The sequence below is a fragment of the Aspergillus flavus genome, chromosome 4 (genome assembly GCF_009017415.1).
Source record: "Aspergillus flavus chromosome 4, complete sequence".
NCBI classification, from domain to species: Eukaryota; Fungi; Ascomycota; class Eurotiomycetes; order Eurotiales; family Aspergillaceae; genus Aspergillus; species Aspergillus flavus.
In genome coordinates, this window is record NC_092405.1 from 307330 (window position 1) to 325944 (window position 18615).

Here is an 18615-nt window from a genome sequence, read left to right on the forward strand (position 1 = left end):
TAATGGAAAATGATTCAGCGACAAAAGGCTATCCTCGTGTGTCTGGCGTCTAGGAATGGTCGTCGCCCCGCATTACGACATCCAGTGCACGAATAATGAGACCGACTCATAACATGGGGCATCAAAACGTGGGGGCAAAGGAGGTCCAATCAAAGAATGCAAGAGGATCAAGATCCCAGGGCATCAGGGCATCTCCAAAGTCGATCTCCGAACCAGTATCTGGCAGTACTGCTTGGTCCATGGAATACAGACCAGGTAGTTCTTCTCCTGACTTCGCGCCTAAACGAGATCGTTGGATCGTCAATGCCTTCTGTCGAAGTCGACACAAAACGGCCCAATGAGGATCACACTCCCGCCAGCCTGCATCGCGCTCTGTTAACTCGAAGCATTTCTGGACAGCGTTCCAGGCTCGCGTAACACCAGGGGTTTCGGGACAGACGCATAGATGCCACAGGGCATACGTGAGCAGATGGTACGGAGTGTAGCTTGAGGACAACCAACTGTAGCTCTTGAGCACTTCATCCGTGAGCATCTCGGATCCGCATTCGAGTCCCTCGCATGCATAGGAGAGGGTTTCCTCGTTAATGTGCTTTGCAGATTGCTTAGCACTTAGGCCATTGAGTGACTGAATGTGCACCAAAGCCTTGGCTTTACAGAGGAGTAGGCGGCCCAACAGAAACGTAGCTTTCTGGACTGGAACGTTCTGGTCGCAATATTTCAGATATGTTCTACTCAAACGAGTGTCAAAGTCGGCCACGAGCTTCCGGGATTCATCATGCACATCTTTACCAGGTTGCGATTGCAACGAAACCCGGTGGATGCGCGCAAATACCTTACTCGCCTCTGCGGTAATCAAGAACATGGTCATCTCCGTCCACGTTTCTTTTGCAGCTGGCGGAGTCTTCAACTGGGGACTAAGGTCGCTGTCGTCGACGTTCAATGGCAGCTTGGTGTTGGAGATAGTCTCAAAGCCCCCGACGAGTCCATGATCTTCGGCCACTCGCTTATCGGCGGTGATAATATGCCACCACAGACGACGTCGCAGCTCACATTCGAGAATCGGCAGATTGAAATTGCTTCCATCGCGATGAAGCCCGATTGACTGAGCCGCGTATATTGTCAGACCGTTCAAAACCCAGTTCGAGCGACCGCTGCTATGGAATCGGCGACATCGCTAGAACAATTAGCTCCAACACATCTCTAGAAGGGGAAGAGCCTTACGACATAGATAGCCATAGCCTGTAGAGAGGTTATGGTCGGTGAGTCCAGAAACGAAGAATTGTACAGCGAAACTTCCAATCCCCGTTGATATTTCTGCACAGCGGCATGTTTCTGGCCACCCAAAAAATCGCCCTCATTGATAGATAGTAAGCTCGTGGTTGCAGCGAAGTAGATTGCAAATAGAAGCGCGCTTAGATCCGCTGGTACATCACCTGGGGAGTTAATGGCATTGTATACCTTGGGTAGTAGTGTTGGAATATGTACAACCCTCATGAGCGGATTTACATTGTTCAAATAGACCTGCCATAACTGCGTTGCCTCCCAGCGAGAAGGATATAACTCTGCGACATCTGATACCGTGTGCTGCGGGTTTAACAATAACCCCTCTGCGCGCAGAGGAGAGAATGCAGTAGAACTCCCATTGGCGCTATATGGAGACTCTATCGCCGTTTGAAGCTCTTTCTCCTACCAAGTCATTAACAATAAGAACATATCAACAGAACACATGGCCCAACTTTTTCCAAAACATGCGACAAAAAAGACTCATTGATATACCTCGTCGAAGGACCAGAAGTCACCAAGAAGCCCTCTCTCGACCCGTGATGTTCCCTAGACTGTTGACCCACAGCAGTCCGATCAGTAGAAACCGGCCCTAACCCTTTAGACAGTGCTGAACTTGTAACCGTAACATCCTCATCCCCACCCACTTTCGCCGCAACGGTCCGTTCCAAGCGCGCCAATCGAGCCGCCACCTCATTCAGACTTACATTCGGAGCTCGGCGCTTAGTCTTCTCAGACCCTGGGTAGCGACAGGTCACATTTGACCGGGTGCATGTCGTGCATGGATGAGACTTGTCGCAGCGCACCTTTCGCTGATGGCAGCGGATACAGGATCGTGAGACGTTGTAGCGTCGGAGGACCCTTGTTTCTTCGTAGGTGTTATCTGAGACATTTCCGCTTTCCATGCCTTTGTGTAATTTATGCTATTTTTATTATGAAAACGTAATGTACGATGTTAGAAGTAAATGAAGGTGGTAGGATGACAAGTGGGAGTTATATCGGAGGTTCGGTCGTTCGGTCGTTCGTGCTCGGCAGCTGAACGGCCGATCCCGAATGCTGCGACACCAATTGCTGAAGAACTTAGATTGAAGCATAGCACCAAGACAACAGCAAGTACAGCCGATTTAATCCCTCTGGGTGATACCCGGAGATAATCATTCCTATAATTGACTTCAGGAACGCATTATACAATGTCGATCCTTCGCTCGGGCCTTAGAATATCTCACCCACCCCTTGGAAAATCAACGAGGATCCGTTTTATCCCTAGAAGAACAGTGGCATCCATCGCTTCAAAGCCCCTACGCCAGTTCCCCAAGTCAGACTTTGTAAAACTAGACTCCAGAACGAAAATAGAGGAAGAGGAGGTACCCTTTTATAACCCCCGCAAAACTTCTATCCTGTATACATTGGTGAAGTGATAGCATCAAGATACCAGGTGGTTTCAAAGCTTGGATATGGTACATCTTCGACCGTCTGGTTGTGCTGTGATCTTCAGTAAGTATTCCGATGATACTATAACATGTTGCGGATTGTAATTGGCTTTACGGAGTAGAAGCAATGGTTTCGTGACACTCAAAGTTTGCACTCGGGGACAACGCCCTGAACATGAAATATCTGTTTCGAAGCATCTGGAGAACTCTAATAACCACCCCGGGAAAAGTCTCACCCGTTTAGTTCTGGACTCCTTCGAGATTACCGGTCCTTATGGAAAGCATGTTTGCTTGACTTATCAGCCACTTGGAATGAGCTTCACGGAATTCCGAAACTCGCTCCCTGACAATAAATTCTCAAAGGATCTCACACAGACAAGTATCCAACTTGTGTTAATAGCACTAGCGTTTTTGCATGATAACCATGTTGTTCATACCGGTGAGTTCATCCTTATATATCAACAAGTCCACAGTGAGAGACGCTCACAGAAAAGCTTAGATATTTCATCGAACAATATACTACAAGGGAATATGGATAGCGAAGTTCTCTGTCAAATTGAAGAAGATGAATTAAAGCGACCAACTCCCAGGAAGGTTCTGAATGACCGTTACATATATCACTCTCGACCTATGCCTGTATGTGCTAGTTTGCCTGTTGTTTCTGATCTTGGGGAGGCTCGGATTGGAAAACAAAAACATAGAGGCGATATTATGCCAGGGATATATCGGGCGCCAGAAGTAATTCTAGATATGGACTGGGATTGTAAGGTTGATATCTGGTCAACTGGAGCTATGGTAAGTTGTCTATTAGGTTTTCTCGGTAGATTCGGCATAAGACTGACAGATTACTTAGGTTTGGGACCTCGTGCAAGATAGCCACCTTTTTTTCGCGAAGAGGAACGGCCTTCTCGATGATGAGCAGCATCTAGCGGAGATGGTGTCACTTATGGGACCTCCGCCTCCGGAATTCCTGAGGAGAAGCCAGAAATGTCGCCAATTCTGGGATGAGCAAGGTATGTCTTCTTGTTTTAGCATTCTCCTACTTATATAACGTTGACTCCTGCGTCATAGGTAATTGGAAAGGCTCTATGCCCGTACCAGAACAGTCACTGGAAATAAGGGAGCGGCAGTTTTCAGGAGGAGATAAAGAGCTCTTTCTGAATTTCCTGCGGAGAATATTTCGTTGGTTACCTGAGGAGCGACCAACTGCGGAGGAGCTGGCGTATGATGACTTCTTAATGCAGCCCATCATATCGGATGCTTAGAAGGTGATGGGCTCTTCTTAAAGGTATGAATGCTATGAACTACTCCATTCCATTAAATACTCACATGCTCGTTCATTCCTTTTCTCCGTGTCCATAATCCTCTTATACAGAGATGCGTAATAATTAGCTGTCATTGAATTTGTCTTCGTTTTTTGTCCTTGCATGCCGTCCAATTATCTGAGGTTTTCCGTATATGTTTGTCGGGGGTGCGGGAGACACAGATCACGAGATCCGGTATTGTGAGCATGTCTATATATTCATCAGATAACATTTGTCCTATTCCCTGAAGAATATACCGAATCTATTGGATAGTGCGGTCTTCCAGGAGAGGTAAATGAAATATCGCTCCACTATCCCGTGTTCTCCTATTGTTTCATGCCACTCACCGATTTAGACCAACAATTTCCGAGCGATGTAAGTGCAGAGATAAGGGGTCAGTGAGCTTTCCATTTGGCCAATGCCATGCTGACTTTGAGTGAAGGTATGGGCTATCGTCAGTATGGTATCGAGTATAAGTGGAGGGAAGAGGAGTGTTATATGATTCGACTGACGTTCTAGAATCCAGCGGTGAGTTCGGCGAGGACTACGAGGACGAAGATACTGGTTTGCTTCCTACTACTGAGCGGGGAATGTTTTACGTTAGGGTGTATATTTGTAATAATGTGTAATGTCTAAAGACCGGGTTATGAAATTATTAACCTGCCAGTTTTTATAGCTCAATCCTCGTCTTTGTACTCTATAACGATATTATGCGTCTCTAGCAAGCGACATGAAAAGTTCTCGTAAAATTTAATGTATCCTTCTATAACAAAAGCCGCATCAGCTAACAGCTTGCTGGTAGCTTGATTGGATTTTCGAGGCTTCAAGAGACTCCCGACTTGCCTGGTCTCTGTTGCTGATATGAAAATATAGCCCACGACGAACGGCAGCTGATTTTCGTGCTTAATATATTTGAATCTATATATGTTCTGCAGATTCTGGCGGTAACGCTCATTAATTATGCGTAGCAGTAACCAGTATATTCGATGGGAGGCAAGATAGGGAAAGCTAAGCTCCAAGGTTTCCCCTTGTAAAGCATTTTGGAGACGCTCTAATAGTTCGATTGTATTTAGCTGCCGGTGTGTATCTCCTTCTCTTGAACATGAAGACGCTTGTTGTTTCCTGCCATTCCACCAGAGGGAAAGACCTTGCGTGCTCTCGGAAAGCCTATTTTTATTGTTAATCCATTCGGATTTGGACACAACCTTTTCAATATCCGCTTGTGTCCATTCTGTTTGACCAGAGCCGTCACAGTAGCGTGCCCTGAACGTCTGAGCAATGGGGGCGAGCTCTTGAAGGCCTCGGGGTCCACGCACTGATGCCTGTGGAGATATCCGGCGCTTGTTCTTCGCGTATGCTGACACTGAGTAATCCATGCTTAGCTTAAAGCGTTTTAGATAGTTCTCCAGGGTCCGGGGTGGATCGCTAATAAATACACCATCCTGGAGGCCCATTATGAGGTCTATGTTTAGCTATTCACCCTGGAGAAGCTTCTTTTGCCGCGCAGCATTGTAAAGATGATAGGTATACAAGAGTGAGTCCTATGCGTTCACGAAGGCGACACTGGCTTCTTCAAACTTGATTTTGATATGATATGTAATCAATCCACAAAAGAGAGGATACGAGCGCCAGAGTTTAAAGGGCTTTGAAAGTGGACGGTTCAGCTTTTCCTTCGCTTTTATGAGGGGATCATACCTAACCCAATAATCGATAGTCTGTTGGATATTCTTGAACAGAAGGTCATTCGACGGCGGCCATGTCTCTACGCGAAGGGACTTGTGACGTTTAAAATTGAGCTCGATTGAATTGGACACCTGACGGGCCGTGGTCTCTAAATCAGTGTATCCGCGAGTTATATCTTTCCGCAAGATATGATGAATATCGAGGTAGACCTGGGTGGCAAAAGTCAGGACAAGGGGGATTTTATTGGTCCTGAATGCTATATGTATGCCACGGGTGAGTTCGTCTTCGGCTACCATTTTTAGAACTCTCATACAGAGCAATGCGAACTCTCCGAGATGCTCTATCAGGATGATTTTGTCTTCCGTGAACTTTTCCCTGGCAGTCATTTTTGTCCAGTCGCTGGTAGAATCATATTGGCCGTAAAAGCACGGCTTGTACTGCGGGACATGTTGCGCATCTACCATCAGGACAAACGACTGGAGGAGCTGGTAGACGGGCCAGAAGATACCAAAGAAGGCTTCCCACATGCGAAAATTCATATCATCCCCAGGATGTTCCCTGAAGGCTTGGTCTTCACCTTTCTCAGAGCACAGAGCCAAATACATAGCTGTCAACATCTGCTTGGGTCCACCAAACTGATCAAAAAGGAGCTTCGCATCATCCTCAAGACGCCGGGCAAGATCCAAGGCAGTATTGGTCATCAAGGAGGCCGCCACCAAGTCATACTGGCCCTTCCGATGACCTGCCCATGTTCGGTGGATCAGTGAGCGGAACGTATGATAATCGTCGAGGAGAAGACTGAACGCGGTGAATGCTTCGTCGAGATCCTTCATTTGTTCTGCTTGATAGTTGGCTTCCGATCCCAATGACGACGTGGGCACGGCCGTTGGAAGGTCTCGCATCTGCAAGAAATCCTTTGATGGTTCTTGTACTTCCAATCCCTCAAACCTATTAATCTTGATCTTCTTGCTGTCATCATCTCCAGCGCCCAAGGACTCCCGTGGAAATTGAGGCCGTAGGGTTTCACGAACATGTTCTAGGATTCCGATAAAATACGCATGGCTGTCCTCTGCACTCTTACTTTTATGAGCAAGATAGTCGCCATGACGACGTCGTGTATGAATGGCTCGCTCCAGAGCTGTGACGAAACTGGAGGGGACATGGATTGGCGGGCGATGGTCATGGGCAATCCACTCAGCAAGACTGACAAAGTCTTTTATCGCAATCGTATATGTCGGCGTAGCTGGGCCTTTCTGGGACTTTGCCTGTTTCCTTGCTTTCCCCTTCAGCCTGCCGCTGGGTTTCTCCTTCCTGGTTTGTGTCAACTGATCCACCGCATAGCCGCACCTTTTGGCAGTAGATGCAAGCCATGATGCCACTGCATTGGTGTCTTCCTTGTACTGCAGGTAGCTACTTGTCAGGAGCTCGGACAGCATGTTAGGCCTGATTGACTGCTAGGTCACAACAAACAAAGAGTAGAGCGCGGGGTAGGAGACTTCCGTGGACCCCACGTCTTTATAAGAACTGATGGAAAGGTTGTTGTTCTGGCTTGACAATGCAGAGATACGATTCACTATAGACAAAGAAAATGTAGTTGGGAAACGAGTAAAATCTCTTAGGTAGGGCCTGTCCAGCTACTGACTTTGGTACTAAAGGCAGGGCTCGTACTACTTAGTAGAGTACCTAGAGTGCAAATATATCAGAAGTAGAATAAGTAGAATACTGAACACCCAAGATGTAGGGGATTGAGAATACTTGTCTTAACTGCTAAATGACTCTATGGACAACTACGCCAAGCTAGATGCACGCACTACTGATGTTTTGCACAGTATCGTTTTGCAAGACTCTGTGGCCTTTTCATGGCGTAAACCTAGCGTTACTACTTTATCGTGATTTGATTTAGGTAAGAAAGATTCTACTGTTAACTGATATCTGGAAAGGAAAGGAGAGAAACATCATTCAGCTAATAACGCCCAGTAAACTAATACTCTGGGTATGCTTATCTTCGGATTTAAGCGGGTCCGAATCCCTTAGGCATGGCAGCTAAGCCCTGGCTCATATACTAACGGCACCTCTGGGTGTGAAGCGAGTTTCAACACCCAGTTCGGACGGATCAGCTCGACTTATTATCCAATAAGTGTTGTAGCTAATATGATATTGCATTGCGTAATTTATCTCCAAATTACTCCCGTCTCATCTTTTCCTTGTCTCGTATTCAAGGAGATGTCTCATTCGCTAGTAGCACAAACCGAGGGGCATGTACGCCATGAGATTTCTTAAACATGACAGAAAGTGAATTAGAAGCCATCGCTCAAGAGCCTATAAAGGACAGGGTCTTCCCGGACTCAACGATATCATCTTTGCCATCAACAACCCTCTGTGCAGCTTCCTACTACTACTATACTCAAATCTCTCCCTACCCAGCATTCTCGCTCTTGAATTCGCTCTCTTCAGAATGGCAAACGCAATCGAGTACGCCACTCCTATCTCCTTCACTAAGACCTGGCATACCGAGCCCTATCCGTTCATCTCCCCATCTCGACCTGAATTATCCACCGAGGGTAAGAACGTGGTCGTCCTCGGTGGCAGCGCAGGTATCGGCAATGCCATATCCGTTGCCTTTGCCCAGGCAGGACCTAAGTCGATCACAATCGTGGGACGACGCCTGGAGAAGCTCCAGGAGGCCGCGGAAAAGGTGACTGCTGCAGTGTCGGACAGCGCCACTCAGGTGCTAGTCGAATCTGCGAATCTACAAGACCGTGCTCAGGTAGACCGCGCATACCAGTCCGTCGTGGATAAAGTGGGCAAGATAGATATTCTGGTGATCAATGCCGTGTTGCTCCCCGCGCCCGGAGGCCTCACGAACTACAAGCCTGAAGAGCTTGTTCGTGCAATTGAGGGCAATCTCTTGATAGTCATGAATGCGTTCCAGGCCTTCTTGCCCATCGCAGGACCTGAACCAGTCGTGCTCCACACGTCCACCTGTCTGGCCAACATTGCTCCTACCCCGGGCCTTGCTGGCTACAGCATCAGTAAGGCCACGTGTCTCAAGGCGATAGACTATTTCGCCATGGAGAACCCGCATGTGCATGTGGTCAGCATTCAGCCCGGCTGGGTGGCAACCGCCTCGAATGGATATCAGGAGGAAGCTCCTGACAAAGGTAAGAATTATCTTGCGAGCCTGGTATGGCTTCTTGTTTATTGCAGAATGCTAACGACAGATAGCTGAGCTTCCGGGCCAGTTTTATGTCTGGCTGGCATCTTCCGAGGCCAAGTTCTTGAAAGGAAAGTTTGTTTGGGCCAACTGGGATGCGCAGGAGTTACTGGAGAGAGCGAGCGAGATTCAATCAACCAAGCTGCTGAACTGGGTCGTGGACGGCATTCCCATGTAATGGTTATAGGAGGATGGATACTTGTAAGCAGCTGTAGTCGTGTGTTTTTCAATCCGATTTCTGTTTATCGAATGTTCGTGGTGTCTATCCTAGTTAAAGTAAACGTGATTGTGAGCTACTTTCTTGACACATCGGAACTTGGGAACCATGCTACATATATAGACGGGCTGTTCTCGGCATTCAGCTGAGAATAAGTCCGTTTGCTCTCAAATATGAATAGCTAACCAACGATAGATTGGGCGTCGGACAGGCAACATTCTTGCTACCACAACAGGTTTTGATAGTTCTTAGAATCTCAACCATATATGCGGGGCGCTATGCACCAGGAAAATCCAGTGGGGCGTCATTTAGCGTAGAATTAAATGACTTAAATCCTTCGACTAAGAGAGCCAAAAGCTATACGAGCGAGGGTTAGCGCCATATCTGCCCAGGTCATCGTCAGCACTAACCGTGATTCGTATTTCGTTCCCGAAACTCCGGAGGATGACGTTTGAGATGCCGACAACTTCGCTTGATCGATCCCAGCACGTCTCGCCCACGTTCACAACCTCAACAGCGTACAGAGATATCGCAAGCCATGGCTGTGAAATCTGGAAAGCAGAAGGAAGTCGCGATACCCAGGCTCAGGATTCGCAAAGCCCACCGGAAATCCCGGCAGGGCTGTCGGAACTGCAAACTACGCCGAGTAAAGGTAGGTAGCTTCTACTCGTCTTGATCGCCCATTCATCTTATATATCTCGATTTACCAGTGTGATGAGGTACAGCCCTCATGTCAGCGATGTACTGCCTACGGTGTCCTATGCAACTATGGCTCCGACGCTCCCGACTTACAAATGGCCCGCGAGATGGAAGATCCGGCGGTGATCAGCGCTGATACTACGACCACGCTAGAGTTAACCAGAGAAGACAAAGACTATCTAATCTCTTTCGAGAAATCGGGGACCCTTGTTACAATTGCCACTGTCCGTCACAAGGAGGTCTTGCAGTTAGCGTGTCTCGTAAGTGGATACCAATAGCCAGGGCCCGGGATGATCAAACAACGAATGACTGAGTGCTTAACCCTTGTAGAATCCCTATCTCATGCATGTAGTCTTGGCCATTTCCGCTATGCATAATCGCCACCGGGGCACGCCGAGTCCAAGAGGCCCCAGCTCATTTGAGAGCTACCACATCTCCCAATGCGCGGCTCTACTGAGTCGGAAACTATCGCAACCTTTACGAGCAGAGGACCGTGACCCACTCTGGATGACGTCGACTTTACTAGGCATAATCTCCACCTCGAGTATCTCCTCTTTAACACCGGAAGAGGCCTGGCCGATGAAATCGTCCGACACATCCGACCTGGAATGGCTGCGCATGGCTGAGGGAAAAATGGCGGTCTGGAGGCTCGCTGATCCCCTACGTCCGAATAGCCTCTTCCGCGACATGGCTGAAGAATACACGCAGATGTATGACGGCCCCTTTTGCATAGGCACGGATCGAGTGCCGCCGGCGCTAGCGCGACTCTGCTGTATAACTCCGTCATCATCCCCGGACACTAATCCGTACTTCACGGCTGTGCATACAATCGCCCCCCTGCTACATAGGTCTCCTGGTCAGCTGTCAAGGGCAAATATTCTGTCATTTACGAGCCGTATAGAACGCACGTTCAAGTCACTGTTGCAAGCAAGAGACCCTGTGGCACTGTTGCTTTTATCCTTGTGGTATGTGAAAGCTGGAGATGTAGTATGGTGGCTTCGACTTCGGGCAAGAGTTGAATGCCAGTCGATCTGTATGTATCTTCGACGGTACCATGCGGATCGGTGGGACATCCTAGATCTGCTGCCCTGTGGATCGGAGCAGAGTGCAGGAGTACATGGCCTCTATATCTCGTTTCAGCCCAACTCCTTATGTTTTCTTTCCAGTATGCCAACGCCTTTATAAGCGTCGCTTTTGATGTATCACAGGGATGGAACACAGAGATCATACATTGTTACTCCATCATATATCAATCATGTTATGTCATTGCTTTGTTCACTAAATCTCTAATTATCTCTGTACTTGTGAACCTGGACTTGCAGCCCAGTTGTTACACTAGACCGATGCGGACAATCCTCCCTACAGTGCAAACATGAGTCTCTTTTTATCTACTTTGTTATTGGATTCGGAGAACAGAAACCCAAATTCGCTGCATATTGCGTGGGTCGCGCTTCCTGTTAGCTCTTGAGCCACAGAGCTGAAAGATGCATAATTAGCGCAGAAGTACGGCAATCCCCCCGCAGTTATCAACCAATAGACCCAATAGACTATGTCGATCATGCTTCAGACCCAATGTGAGGTATGATATGTCCTTGTCTATGCCAGAAAGTGATTAACATAACTGGAACTGACCATGTGATGATGCCCGTCTATATAACTGATGGAAACCCCCAAACTGAATACTTATCTTAACTTCGAGAATAGATATCCCGTTTAAACAAAAGTTAACACATCATGAACATCCTAAACACCCTCTTTGTTCTAGCTGTTGCTTCAATAGCTACCGCCAATCCAATGGCTAACCCAGGCAACAATCTCGAAACGCGCGGCTGTGCCACTGTTCTTAAGTCATGCGAGCAACACAGCGACTGCTGCACTGGACCCTCGTGCGTCTTATACTCAGTAAGCCTTGGATTGATTCTGATGCGATGAGAACTAGACATGAGGTCTTTCTTTAGGATTTATGGCTTCCTAATAAGTACTCTTTGCAGTGCGTTTGAGAGACTGTGTGAGCTGTAGATACGATCGATGCCAGAATATGAAGATATATGCACAGACATACTTGAGAGAAGAAGGAAAGATGCGGCAGAGCGTTCGAGTGACAGACACGCAGGAGGCTTATTCTACCTTGCAAGTGAAAGCTTAAATCATCAAAATCAGATTGCATTTCATGTAGACAACAATACTGCCCTGGTCCGTCTTAACTACTGCCGCATACTTTATTGTGAAAACCAGACCATACCCATATTCATTCTCAAACCCAACACATTAAACCACACGATGCCACTCAACATACCTTTCGCAACCAGTATGCCCAGACCAAAATGCCATTTCAAACTCATGCTGTGTCGGATTCCCTCCCAACCGCATGGGCCATTTCGCAACAATGCTATTCTCAGTCTTCATCTCCAGACCAAGGGGACGGCCCATATCTCTAAACCGCGCGTTTTCAACGAGCCTCTCAAAGAGAGTATCATTATCCGTAAATAAATCCATAGCATTCATCTGGTTCAGAAATTCGGCATTATATTTATTTGTAGGATCTCCCTGTCTGGGTCTCATTGGCAGAAAACGCTGTAGTGTTTCCATGGCACGAAACATACAGGCGACCTGATCTTTGGGTGTAGACATCTCTCTCGTAGCGTTGAGGAATAGCATGATAAGTGTGGCTTTTGGGTTTTCCTTCTTGCTTTTGAGAAGGGGTCCGAATAAGGCAAGGGTTTTTGGTGGTCCTAGGTATCCGAGGTCGGCGATGTTGGCAAGCTGGGAAATGTTAGTCTAGAATTGATGATTAATTGGTAATAGGATAGGGGATATCTAACCTCGATTCTGTCATAGAATGTTTCTTTGTCCCTCAATGTGGCTAATGTATCTGGCAAATCCATTGCATCTTTCTTGAAAAGCGATACGTTAAGGTTTAGGGTATGTAGCCGTTTACAAAACGTCTCTAGCTCACGCTTGACATGGACATATAGCTGACCGTATAGATCATGTTTCGCACCGTAAGAAGGTTGCAAGACTTCGGTGAGTGTCCACCCTTGGAGAGGGTCTGCCGAATCCGGCATTGGCCATGGATGTTCGGTATGGAACAACGTGCTTGCTTTCATTAGCGACAGAATGTTCGCTATTCAAAGGTAAATACGTTGGTACTTACGGATTAGGTACCCTAAAGGTTTCGCGGGATGCCCCCAATGGAAGTAATATCCCATCGCTCCGGAACTTCAACATGGAAAGACGCCAGGAAGGATGCATCGCAAACAAAGCTCTGTCTCGATAATCCCGGCGACTATGGGCAAGTGTGCCCGACTTATGCAAAGCAGCGGCTTTATCATAGGACATACCAAGTATATCTGGAAGGTAGGACAGAATCCTATTCCACTCTTTTCTGCTGAGCGTCGCGGCTAGGGTACTACTCCCACATGACCATGTTTTCTGTAGAACACCTGAAATCTGCACTGGGCTTACTTCCAATAATTCCCTTATGGTCGGACAAACCGCGTTCCGGATCGACTGGAGAAGGGGCTCTGGCAAAAAGGCTGAGTACCATAGATGTATGATTGCTTCGCTGGCAATATCTGGGGGTAGATGGAATGCCACCAGGAGGAATATGAGGTTTCGCGCTACAACCGTCTCATCACGGTCATTGATATCAACATGGATGCGTCCGCAGTACCTCTCTGGAAGAGATGCAATGGTCTTGACTAGATTCCTCAAGTCTCCAGAGGCTTTATTACGTTAGTAATACGAACGTCCACTGGATTCCTTAGCCCGCATACCTGCCAGAAGAAGGGAGAGATCCTGAGAATAGTCCTCGCCCTCATTATCCTTCAGTTGCAGTAGATCTAAAGCCGGGATGTTGCCCCACAAATATTTGCTTCCTCCATGCATGGAAACAGGGGTGTGCTCTTCATCCGTGCTGTCTATGAAGTGTGGCACACGGTTCTCGACTTCCCATGCCGGACGCCAGTCGGGCTTTCGAATGCGACTTTTACAGTCAAATTTGTGGACCGGCCAGTGAGCGGCCTGACAATCCTTGCTGCAGTACTTTTATCTCTTGTGAGTCTTTCCATGGAAAAGACTGTTGAATGTGGGCTACTTACCATTACTAGGTGGCAGCCTTTACAGGCCTTGGTGCCAGGTCTGAGGCAGGCGATACCGTTTTCTTTCTGTCCCCAGTTTCCGCACTGAAAAGGATCCATTATGTCACTAAAAGCACGGAAGCTCCGTAATGTAGGTATCTCTTAAAGCTTTGGTTAGCGGAAAGTCTAACTAGCATCTCTGAGTATGTTTGTGTGCAGAAATACAGTAGATAAGAGAGCAGTATAAGAAACGTTGAGTCGAAGTCCTCGAATTGCTAGTTTAGTCATTTAATATGACATATCCTATAGGGATGAGGGGTAATCATCGTTGTGCCCAGAGCCACTCTGTCACACTATTGGTGACTCGGTTGCTTTGGCTACGACAAGGCTCGCGGCTACACAGTTCCTGGCGCAGCAACATGCATACAAGCTGCATTGGATGGCCCTCCCCCCTCACTTGGCGTTATACTTGCTCACAAATTTCCTATAGGTTTCTAAATTAGAACATACGCAAGGCTAAAGATGGGGCAATAAGTGTACTACTAGCCAGCCACTCCTTGTTGAACTGACTATTCTTTCTCCGCATCATTGAGCGACCAATACCAATCATATCCTATGGTCAGACCTCTTCGTGTAAAGATCCTACCTTCTCCCTACTCCATACTAAATGAAAATAAGCCGCTAAGCAGATCGCATATTCCACCAAAGAGAAGATACACCGTAACACGTGACCGTGCCCTAGGCTGCCATTTGACCCGCCTCAGGCATGCGATGCGGGGTCGTTGCCTGATTGGCGCTGCCATATTTCATCAAATCCGCAATGTGTACCGTATATATCTAAATTCCAAACATTCACCAAGTACTCCTGCCATGGACAGACTTCCTCCCGAAATCTTACTGAGAATATTTAACTATCTACAGCCTAAGCTCGCTCAACTCCCCCAAGGGAACTGTGAGTGATCCGATTGTGGTCGGATTTAGACTCACGGGAAGGAACCACAGCACGGTGGTGTGTCAATCATGGACCATCTGTTAAGACTGCACACACGCCAGCCTCGGTCCAGACTGTATTGGCCCGCTCATCGGGATCATCTACATCGACTGAGACATATGCTGCCCCGGCTGTTAAGACCGCCAAGATGCTCACGTATAAATCGACGGTTCCTGAAGTCATGCGAATGCCCACATGATCACCTTTTCCTATGCAAGCCGCGCGCATTGTCGCCGCGCGAGAAGCAATCTCCGCTTGTAGCTCGCCATAGGTAAGACGCGTTTGTCCATTGTCAATGGCCGGATGCTGGGGATGAGCCTTGACGGTTTCGTCCAGGATATCGATGAGTGTACGTGGTGGAGCAGTTGGCTGGGAGTTGTAGATAGCGCACTCCGGTAGCTCCAGCTCCTCGGTAATCAATGGCTGATACTGGCCTCTACCCATGGCTTGAACATTAATGACCCTGACCCTCGGGTTTGAAGCCGGTCACTCTCTTCACATTGTCGCCATGTAGTCTATATGCCAAAGGGGCTTTAAAAGTTGGCATGTGTTACATTCTCGAGTCCTTGTCTGGTCCTGCGTGATCCTTCAATGGTGGACGATCAAAACCTTAATGGACAAGGGAACAAGGTTTAAAAATGGCGCTATTGGCATGTTTGCGTGTGCATATTCACTAGACAGTCACGATTAGAACATGATCTGGGCATAGTGTCTGAAAGAGAAGGCCTTTATTAGACCAAGGTGGATTAGCAAGTTCTATTCAACCAGCCCTACACTCGATAGTCAAGGATAATTCTTGAGCAACAAGTGTCACATTACTTTCTGCAGTCACAATTAAGAACCTAAACACTCCCATTTCTCCACTATTACCCTGCAAAATAGGGTGCTAGGCGAATAAGAGGTGAACGAGTTTTCAGCCAGCCATACAAATTTCTTCGGGCGATCTTCTCGAAAATTACCACAATAGGCCACAAGTCGGTGGTACACCACTAATTAAAAGCTATATATAGATTGCTAAAGGAGATCACTAAGCCTGAGCATGATCACCCTGTATAAACATTATCCTGTGTATATAATAGGCGAATATATCTCAATTTAGTAGTGTTGTTGCTTCTAACTAGAGTCAAATGATAGCTGCAACAGTATATAGAAAGAGGTTTATGTTAAGCAACAATTAAAAAGAACCATGCAAGTAAAACTTTAAGTAGCCCGCAACAGAGATCAAACTATGAACTCTGCAATATGCCAACTCCCGAAAATCGAACATGTCTGTGTAAAGTTCTAACAAAGCATCATCTAGACACAACGCCAATACGCTGTCTATTGCACCATATCCTATCCAACGTCACTAGGATATCTAAGATTAAAGTACGAGCCGCGGCCCATGGTACTTGTTATTCTCCGTAGCAAAGGCAGTAATGGAATCCTTCGTCCGCTTAGGAAAACCTTCAAAGGATCTGGCATAGGTGGCCACAGAGTGGGCAACAAGCTAGAATAAAAGTTCAGGTTAGTCAGGTCAGACAACAGTATAAGTATTATACGCAGGTGACGCTCTTACCTTGGTGTTCAACTCCCATGCCGTCAAATTCACATTGCCCACAACATCACAGATCTGGTGATAGCATGGATCATACCAGGCGCCGGCAACACCACCGAACATCTCCTGCTCCTCCGGTGTCTTGATACCCTCGGCTCCAGTGGCAATACCGCCTCCAGGAATACCGTGACGGATGAAAGCGTCATAGTCACTGCGACCATCGAACGGAATATAGGTGTAATTGAGGTCGTGGTCATTATAGAAATCGACGTACAGGTCACGCAACTCCTCGGATCCGACCGGGTTTACCGAATTGGTGGCGTTGTAAACCTGGTACGCAAAGTTCGGGGAGCCAAGCATATCGTAGTCCATGAACAAACGAATTTTCAGGTTCTCCTCGGGAGTGAGAACTGAAACATAGTAGTCCGATCCAAGAAGACCTTCCTCTTCACCGGCCCACCATGCAAAACGCACGCAGTTGTTCACCCGGTATTGAGTCAGCAGGGTCGCGAGTTCCAGGAGTGTCAAGCTACCAGAGCCATCATCGTTGATGCCTGGTCCTTCGGCAACGCTGTCACTGTGGCCACCGAGCATCACACAGTTCTCGGGGTCGCCCTCGGTCGTCTGGGCGATGATGTTGGTCGTGTGAATAGTCTCGACGATGGCATCCATGTAGGCGATACCATCAACCTCCTCGCCCTTCTTTAATTTCTCCAAAACAGGCGCAGCATCTTCATCAGAGAGGCCCCAGGTAGCAACATGGTCCGGTGTAGGGCTACCAAGGGTCCCACTCAGGCTACCCTTTTCGTTGTTATATACCACGGCCGCAACAGCACCGGCTTTTCCAGCCAACTCCGACTTCGTACCGAACGGACAGGTCCCACGACTAATGAGGGCAATAGCGCCAGACACATCCGATGGGAAATCAGACGCGTCACACCCGAAGTTCGAAACCGCTACTAGGGGGGCATGTACGGGTTGTTTGTTCTTGGTAGGAGGTGTCAATCCCATGGGTGCCGCCGATTCAGGTACAGCGTCGCCGAGGACCAGGCGGGATTCGAAAACATTGCCCGTCACGGCGGGGAAGGACTGATTGGTGATGGTGTAGTAGTCGCCCAACTTCGCAAGCGTCGCGTAGATGTAGTCAATGGTCCCGAGGTGTCCTACGGTCCTTTTGTCAGCAGGTATGGGAGAATTGCATGGTTCAACTACCTACCTTTGCTTCCAATGACCCGAGTCGGGTGGTTATATTCCTCCTTTCCCAAGTCGGCAATCTTGGACAGTTCTTTGGCTCTCTTCAAGAGGTTCTCAGCTTTAACGTGACTCTGAAACGCGGAGGAGCTGACCAGCTCCTTGTCGGAGGTGATGGGAACCTGGGATTGCAACAGGGGAAGTTGGACTGCCCCTACTTCGCCAAGGAGCAGGGTAGCAATTGCTACCTCTGGAAGCTGTAGTCGCATGATGGTACACGGTTGTGGTTGAAATGGAGGTACGATCACTGGGGAGTTGTTGAATGCGTCACCCTGGAGCTGAGGTGGAGATAAACACCTCGGTTTGTTTATCCGAGAGGCTGGGGCTTATCGATCACGCGATAACTGATAAGATAACCATCATCTCCAACCATGACTCATGAGAAGAGTATATGTTTGAACACGGAGAGCAAATTATGGAAGGAGAATCCCTGAAAACTGAACATTGTCTAAATTATATGATAATTGATTGTCTTGATAATTTACATAATATACGGTTTTGTATTACTACTACAAGATATGTACTCCATTTATTGTGGAGAATACTCCGGGCATAAGAATATATATCTGCGAGCCGTAACCGCTACAGCTTGGACCATTATTTCGCGGACTATCTTTATATTCAAATGTTAGATGTTACAGTTACTCTATTATGACTAGTTATCTGCGATTCTAGTGATTACCAAGATACCTAACTACCTGCAGAGTCTGAGTGAAGCCTCGGCTATACTACATAAGCAGGAGAACACATAGAATATGAAAAGCTACATGATCAGTGACCACGTGAACCTAGAAGACTCTCAGTCAAATAAGACAGGGCCTAGGCATGGATTACGCGAGACTATTGTCCGGGTTTTAGTCGGACTTGAAAATAAAGACGATCTTCTGCAGCGTGTAAAGAGTGCGCTGGCGATTGCGGAAAAGATGAAG

At 47.5% G+C, this 18615-nt stretch overlaps 10 protein-coding genes across 10 annotated transcripts; 4 read left to right on the forward strand and 6 right to left on the reverse strand.

The window, feature by feature from the left end:
• Positions 1–121: 121 nt before the first annotated feature.
• Positions 122–2186, reverse strand: F9C07_2231935 (C6 transcription factor; the record flags this gene model as incomplete). Its single annotated transcript, XM_041292161.1, has 3 exons — positions 122–1174; positions 1222–1686; positions 1737–2186. 3 exons carry the CDS (start codon positions 2184–2186, stop codon positions 122–124), a joined length of 1968 nt encoding a protein of 655 aa, XP_041145595.1.
• A 285-nt stretch (positions 2187–2471) lies between these two features.
• On the forward strand, positions 2472–3976 carry F9C07_2202470 (protein kinase; the record flags this gene model as incomplete). Its single annotated transcript, XM_041292166.2, has 6 exons — positions 2472–2645; positions 2717–2775; positions 2834–3150; positions 3211–3506; positions 3565–3724; positions 3783–3976. The coding sequence occupies 6 exons, from the start codon at positions 2472–2474 to the stop codon at positions 3974–3976; spliced, it is 1200 nt and encodes a 399-aa protein (XP_041145596.2).
• Positions 3977–4189: 213 nt separating this feature from the next.
• Positions 4190–5469, reverse strand: F9C07_2256073 (uncharacterized protein; the record flags this gene model as incomplete). Its single annotated transcript, XM_071510113.1, has 1 exon — positions 4190–5469. One exon carries the CDS (start codon positions 5467–5469, stop codon positions 4693–4695), a length of 777 nt encoding a protein of 258 aa, XP_071366235.1. The 3' UTR covers positions 4190–4692.
• An 87-nt stretch (positions 5470–5556) lies between these two features.
• Positions 5557–7134, reverse strand: F9C07_3277 (uncharacterized protein; the record flags this gene model as incomplete). The annotated part of the gene is made up of 1 exon (XM_041285980.1): positions 5557–7134. The coding sequence occupies one exon, from the start codon at positions 7132–7134 to the stop codon at positions 5557–5559; it is 1578 nt and encodes a 525-aa protein (XP_041145597.1).
• A 1019-nt stretch (positions 7135–8153) lies between these two features.
• F9C07_3278 (putative short-chain dehydrogenase) lies at positions 8154–9278 on the forward strand (the record flags this gene model as incomplete). Its single annotated transcript, XM_071511083.1, has 2 exons — positions 8154–8859; positions 8929–9278. The coding sequence occupies 2 exons, from the start codon at positions 8154–8156 to the stop codon at positions 9276–9278; spliced, it is 1056 nt and encodes a 351-aa protein (XP_071366236.1).
• Positions 9279–9720: 442 nt separating this feature from the next.
• F9C07_1491403 (uncharacterized protein) lies at positions 9721–11100 on the forward strand. The gene has a single exon (XM_071508149.1). It carries the CDS (start codon positions 10171–10173, stop codon positions 11011–11013), a length of 843 nt encoding a protein of 280 aa, XP_071366237.1. The 5' UTR covers positions 9721–10170; the 3' UTR covers positions 11014–11100.
• A 462-nt stretch (positions 11101–11562) lies between these two features.
• F9C07_3280 (uncharacterized protein) lies at positions 11563–11974 on the forward strand (the record flags this gene model as incomplete). The annotated part of the gene is made up of 2 exons (XM_071511084.1): positions 11563–11714; positions 11848–11974. The coding sequence occupies 2 exons, from the start codon at positions 11563–11565 to the stop codon at positions 11972–11974; spliced, it is 279 nt and encodes a 92-aa protein (XP_071366238.1).
• Positions 11975–12096: 122 nt separating this feature from the next.
• Positions 12097–14027, reverse strand: F9C07_2231941 (uncharacterized protein; the record flags this gene model as incomplete). Its single annotated transcript, XM_071509896.1, has 5 exons — positions 12097–12591; positions 12651–12924; positions 12983–13553; positions 13605–13872; positions 13929–14027. The coding sequence occupies 5 exons, from the start codon at positions 14025–14027 to the stop codon at positions 12097–12099; spliced, it is 1707 nt and encodes a 568-aa protein (XP_071366239.1).
• An 898-nt stretch (positions 14028–14925) lies between these two features.
• F9C07_3282 (putative NPRS-like enzyme) lies at positions 14926–15342 on the reverse strand (the record flags this gene model as incomplete). The annotated part of the gene is made up of 1 exon (XM_071511085.1): positions 14926–15342. The coding sequence occupies one exon, from the start codon at positions 15340–15342 to the stop codon at positions 14926–14928; it is 417 nt and encodes a 138-aa protein (XP_071366240.1).
• Positions 15343–15957: 615 nt separating this feature from the next.
• Positions 15958–18069, reverse strand: F9C07_2282942 (putative aminopeptidase). The gene is made up of 3 exons (XM_041292162.2): positions 17652–18069; positions 16457–17598; positions 15958–16387 (listed from the first exon to the last, which is right to left on the reverse strand). The coding sequence occupies exons 1-3, from the start codon at positions 17893–17895 to the stop codon at positions 16262–16264; spliced, it is 1512 nt and encodes a 503-aa protein (XP_041145601.1). The 5' UTR covers positions 17896–18069; the 3' UTR covers positions 15958–16261.
• Positions 18070–18615: the final 546 nt, after the last annotated feature.

What these genes read in the sequence shown, in the direction of transcription:
- F9C07_1491403 (XM_071508149.1), top strand. Translation starts at nt 10,171, where the DNA reads ATGCATGTAGTCTTGGCCATTTCCGCTATGCATAATCGCCACCGGGGC.
- F9C07_2282942 (XM_041292162.2), bottom strand. Translation starts at nt 17,895, where the DNA reads ATGCGACTACAGCTTCCAGAGGTAGCAATTGCTACCCTGCTCCTTGGC. An exon ending in TCGGGTCATTGGAAGCAAAG is followed by an intron (nt 17,599 to 17,651) that starts GTAGGTAGTTGA and finishes AAAGGACCGTAG; the next exon opens with GACACCTCGGGACCATTGAC. An exon ending in CATGGGAGTTGAACACCAAG is followed by an intron (nt 16,388 to 16,456) that starts GTAAGAGCGTCA and finishes CTTTTATTCTAG; the next exon opens with CTTGTTGCCCACTCTGTGGC.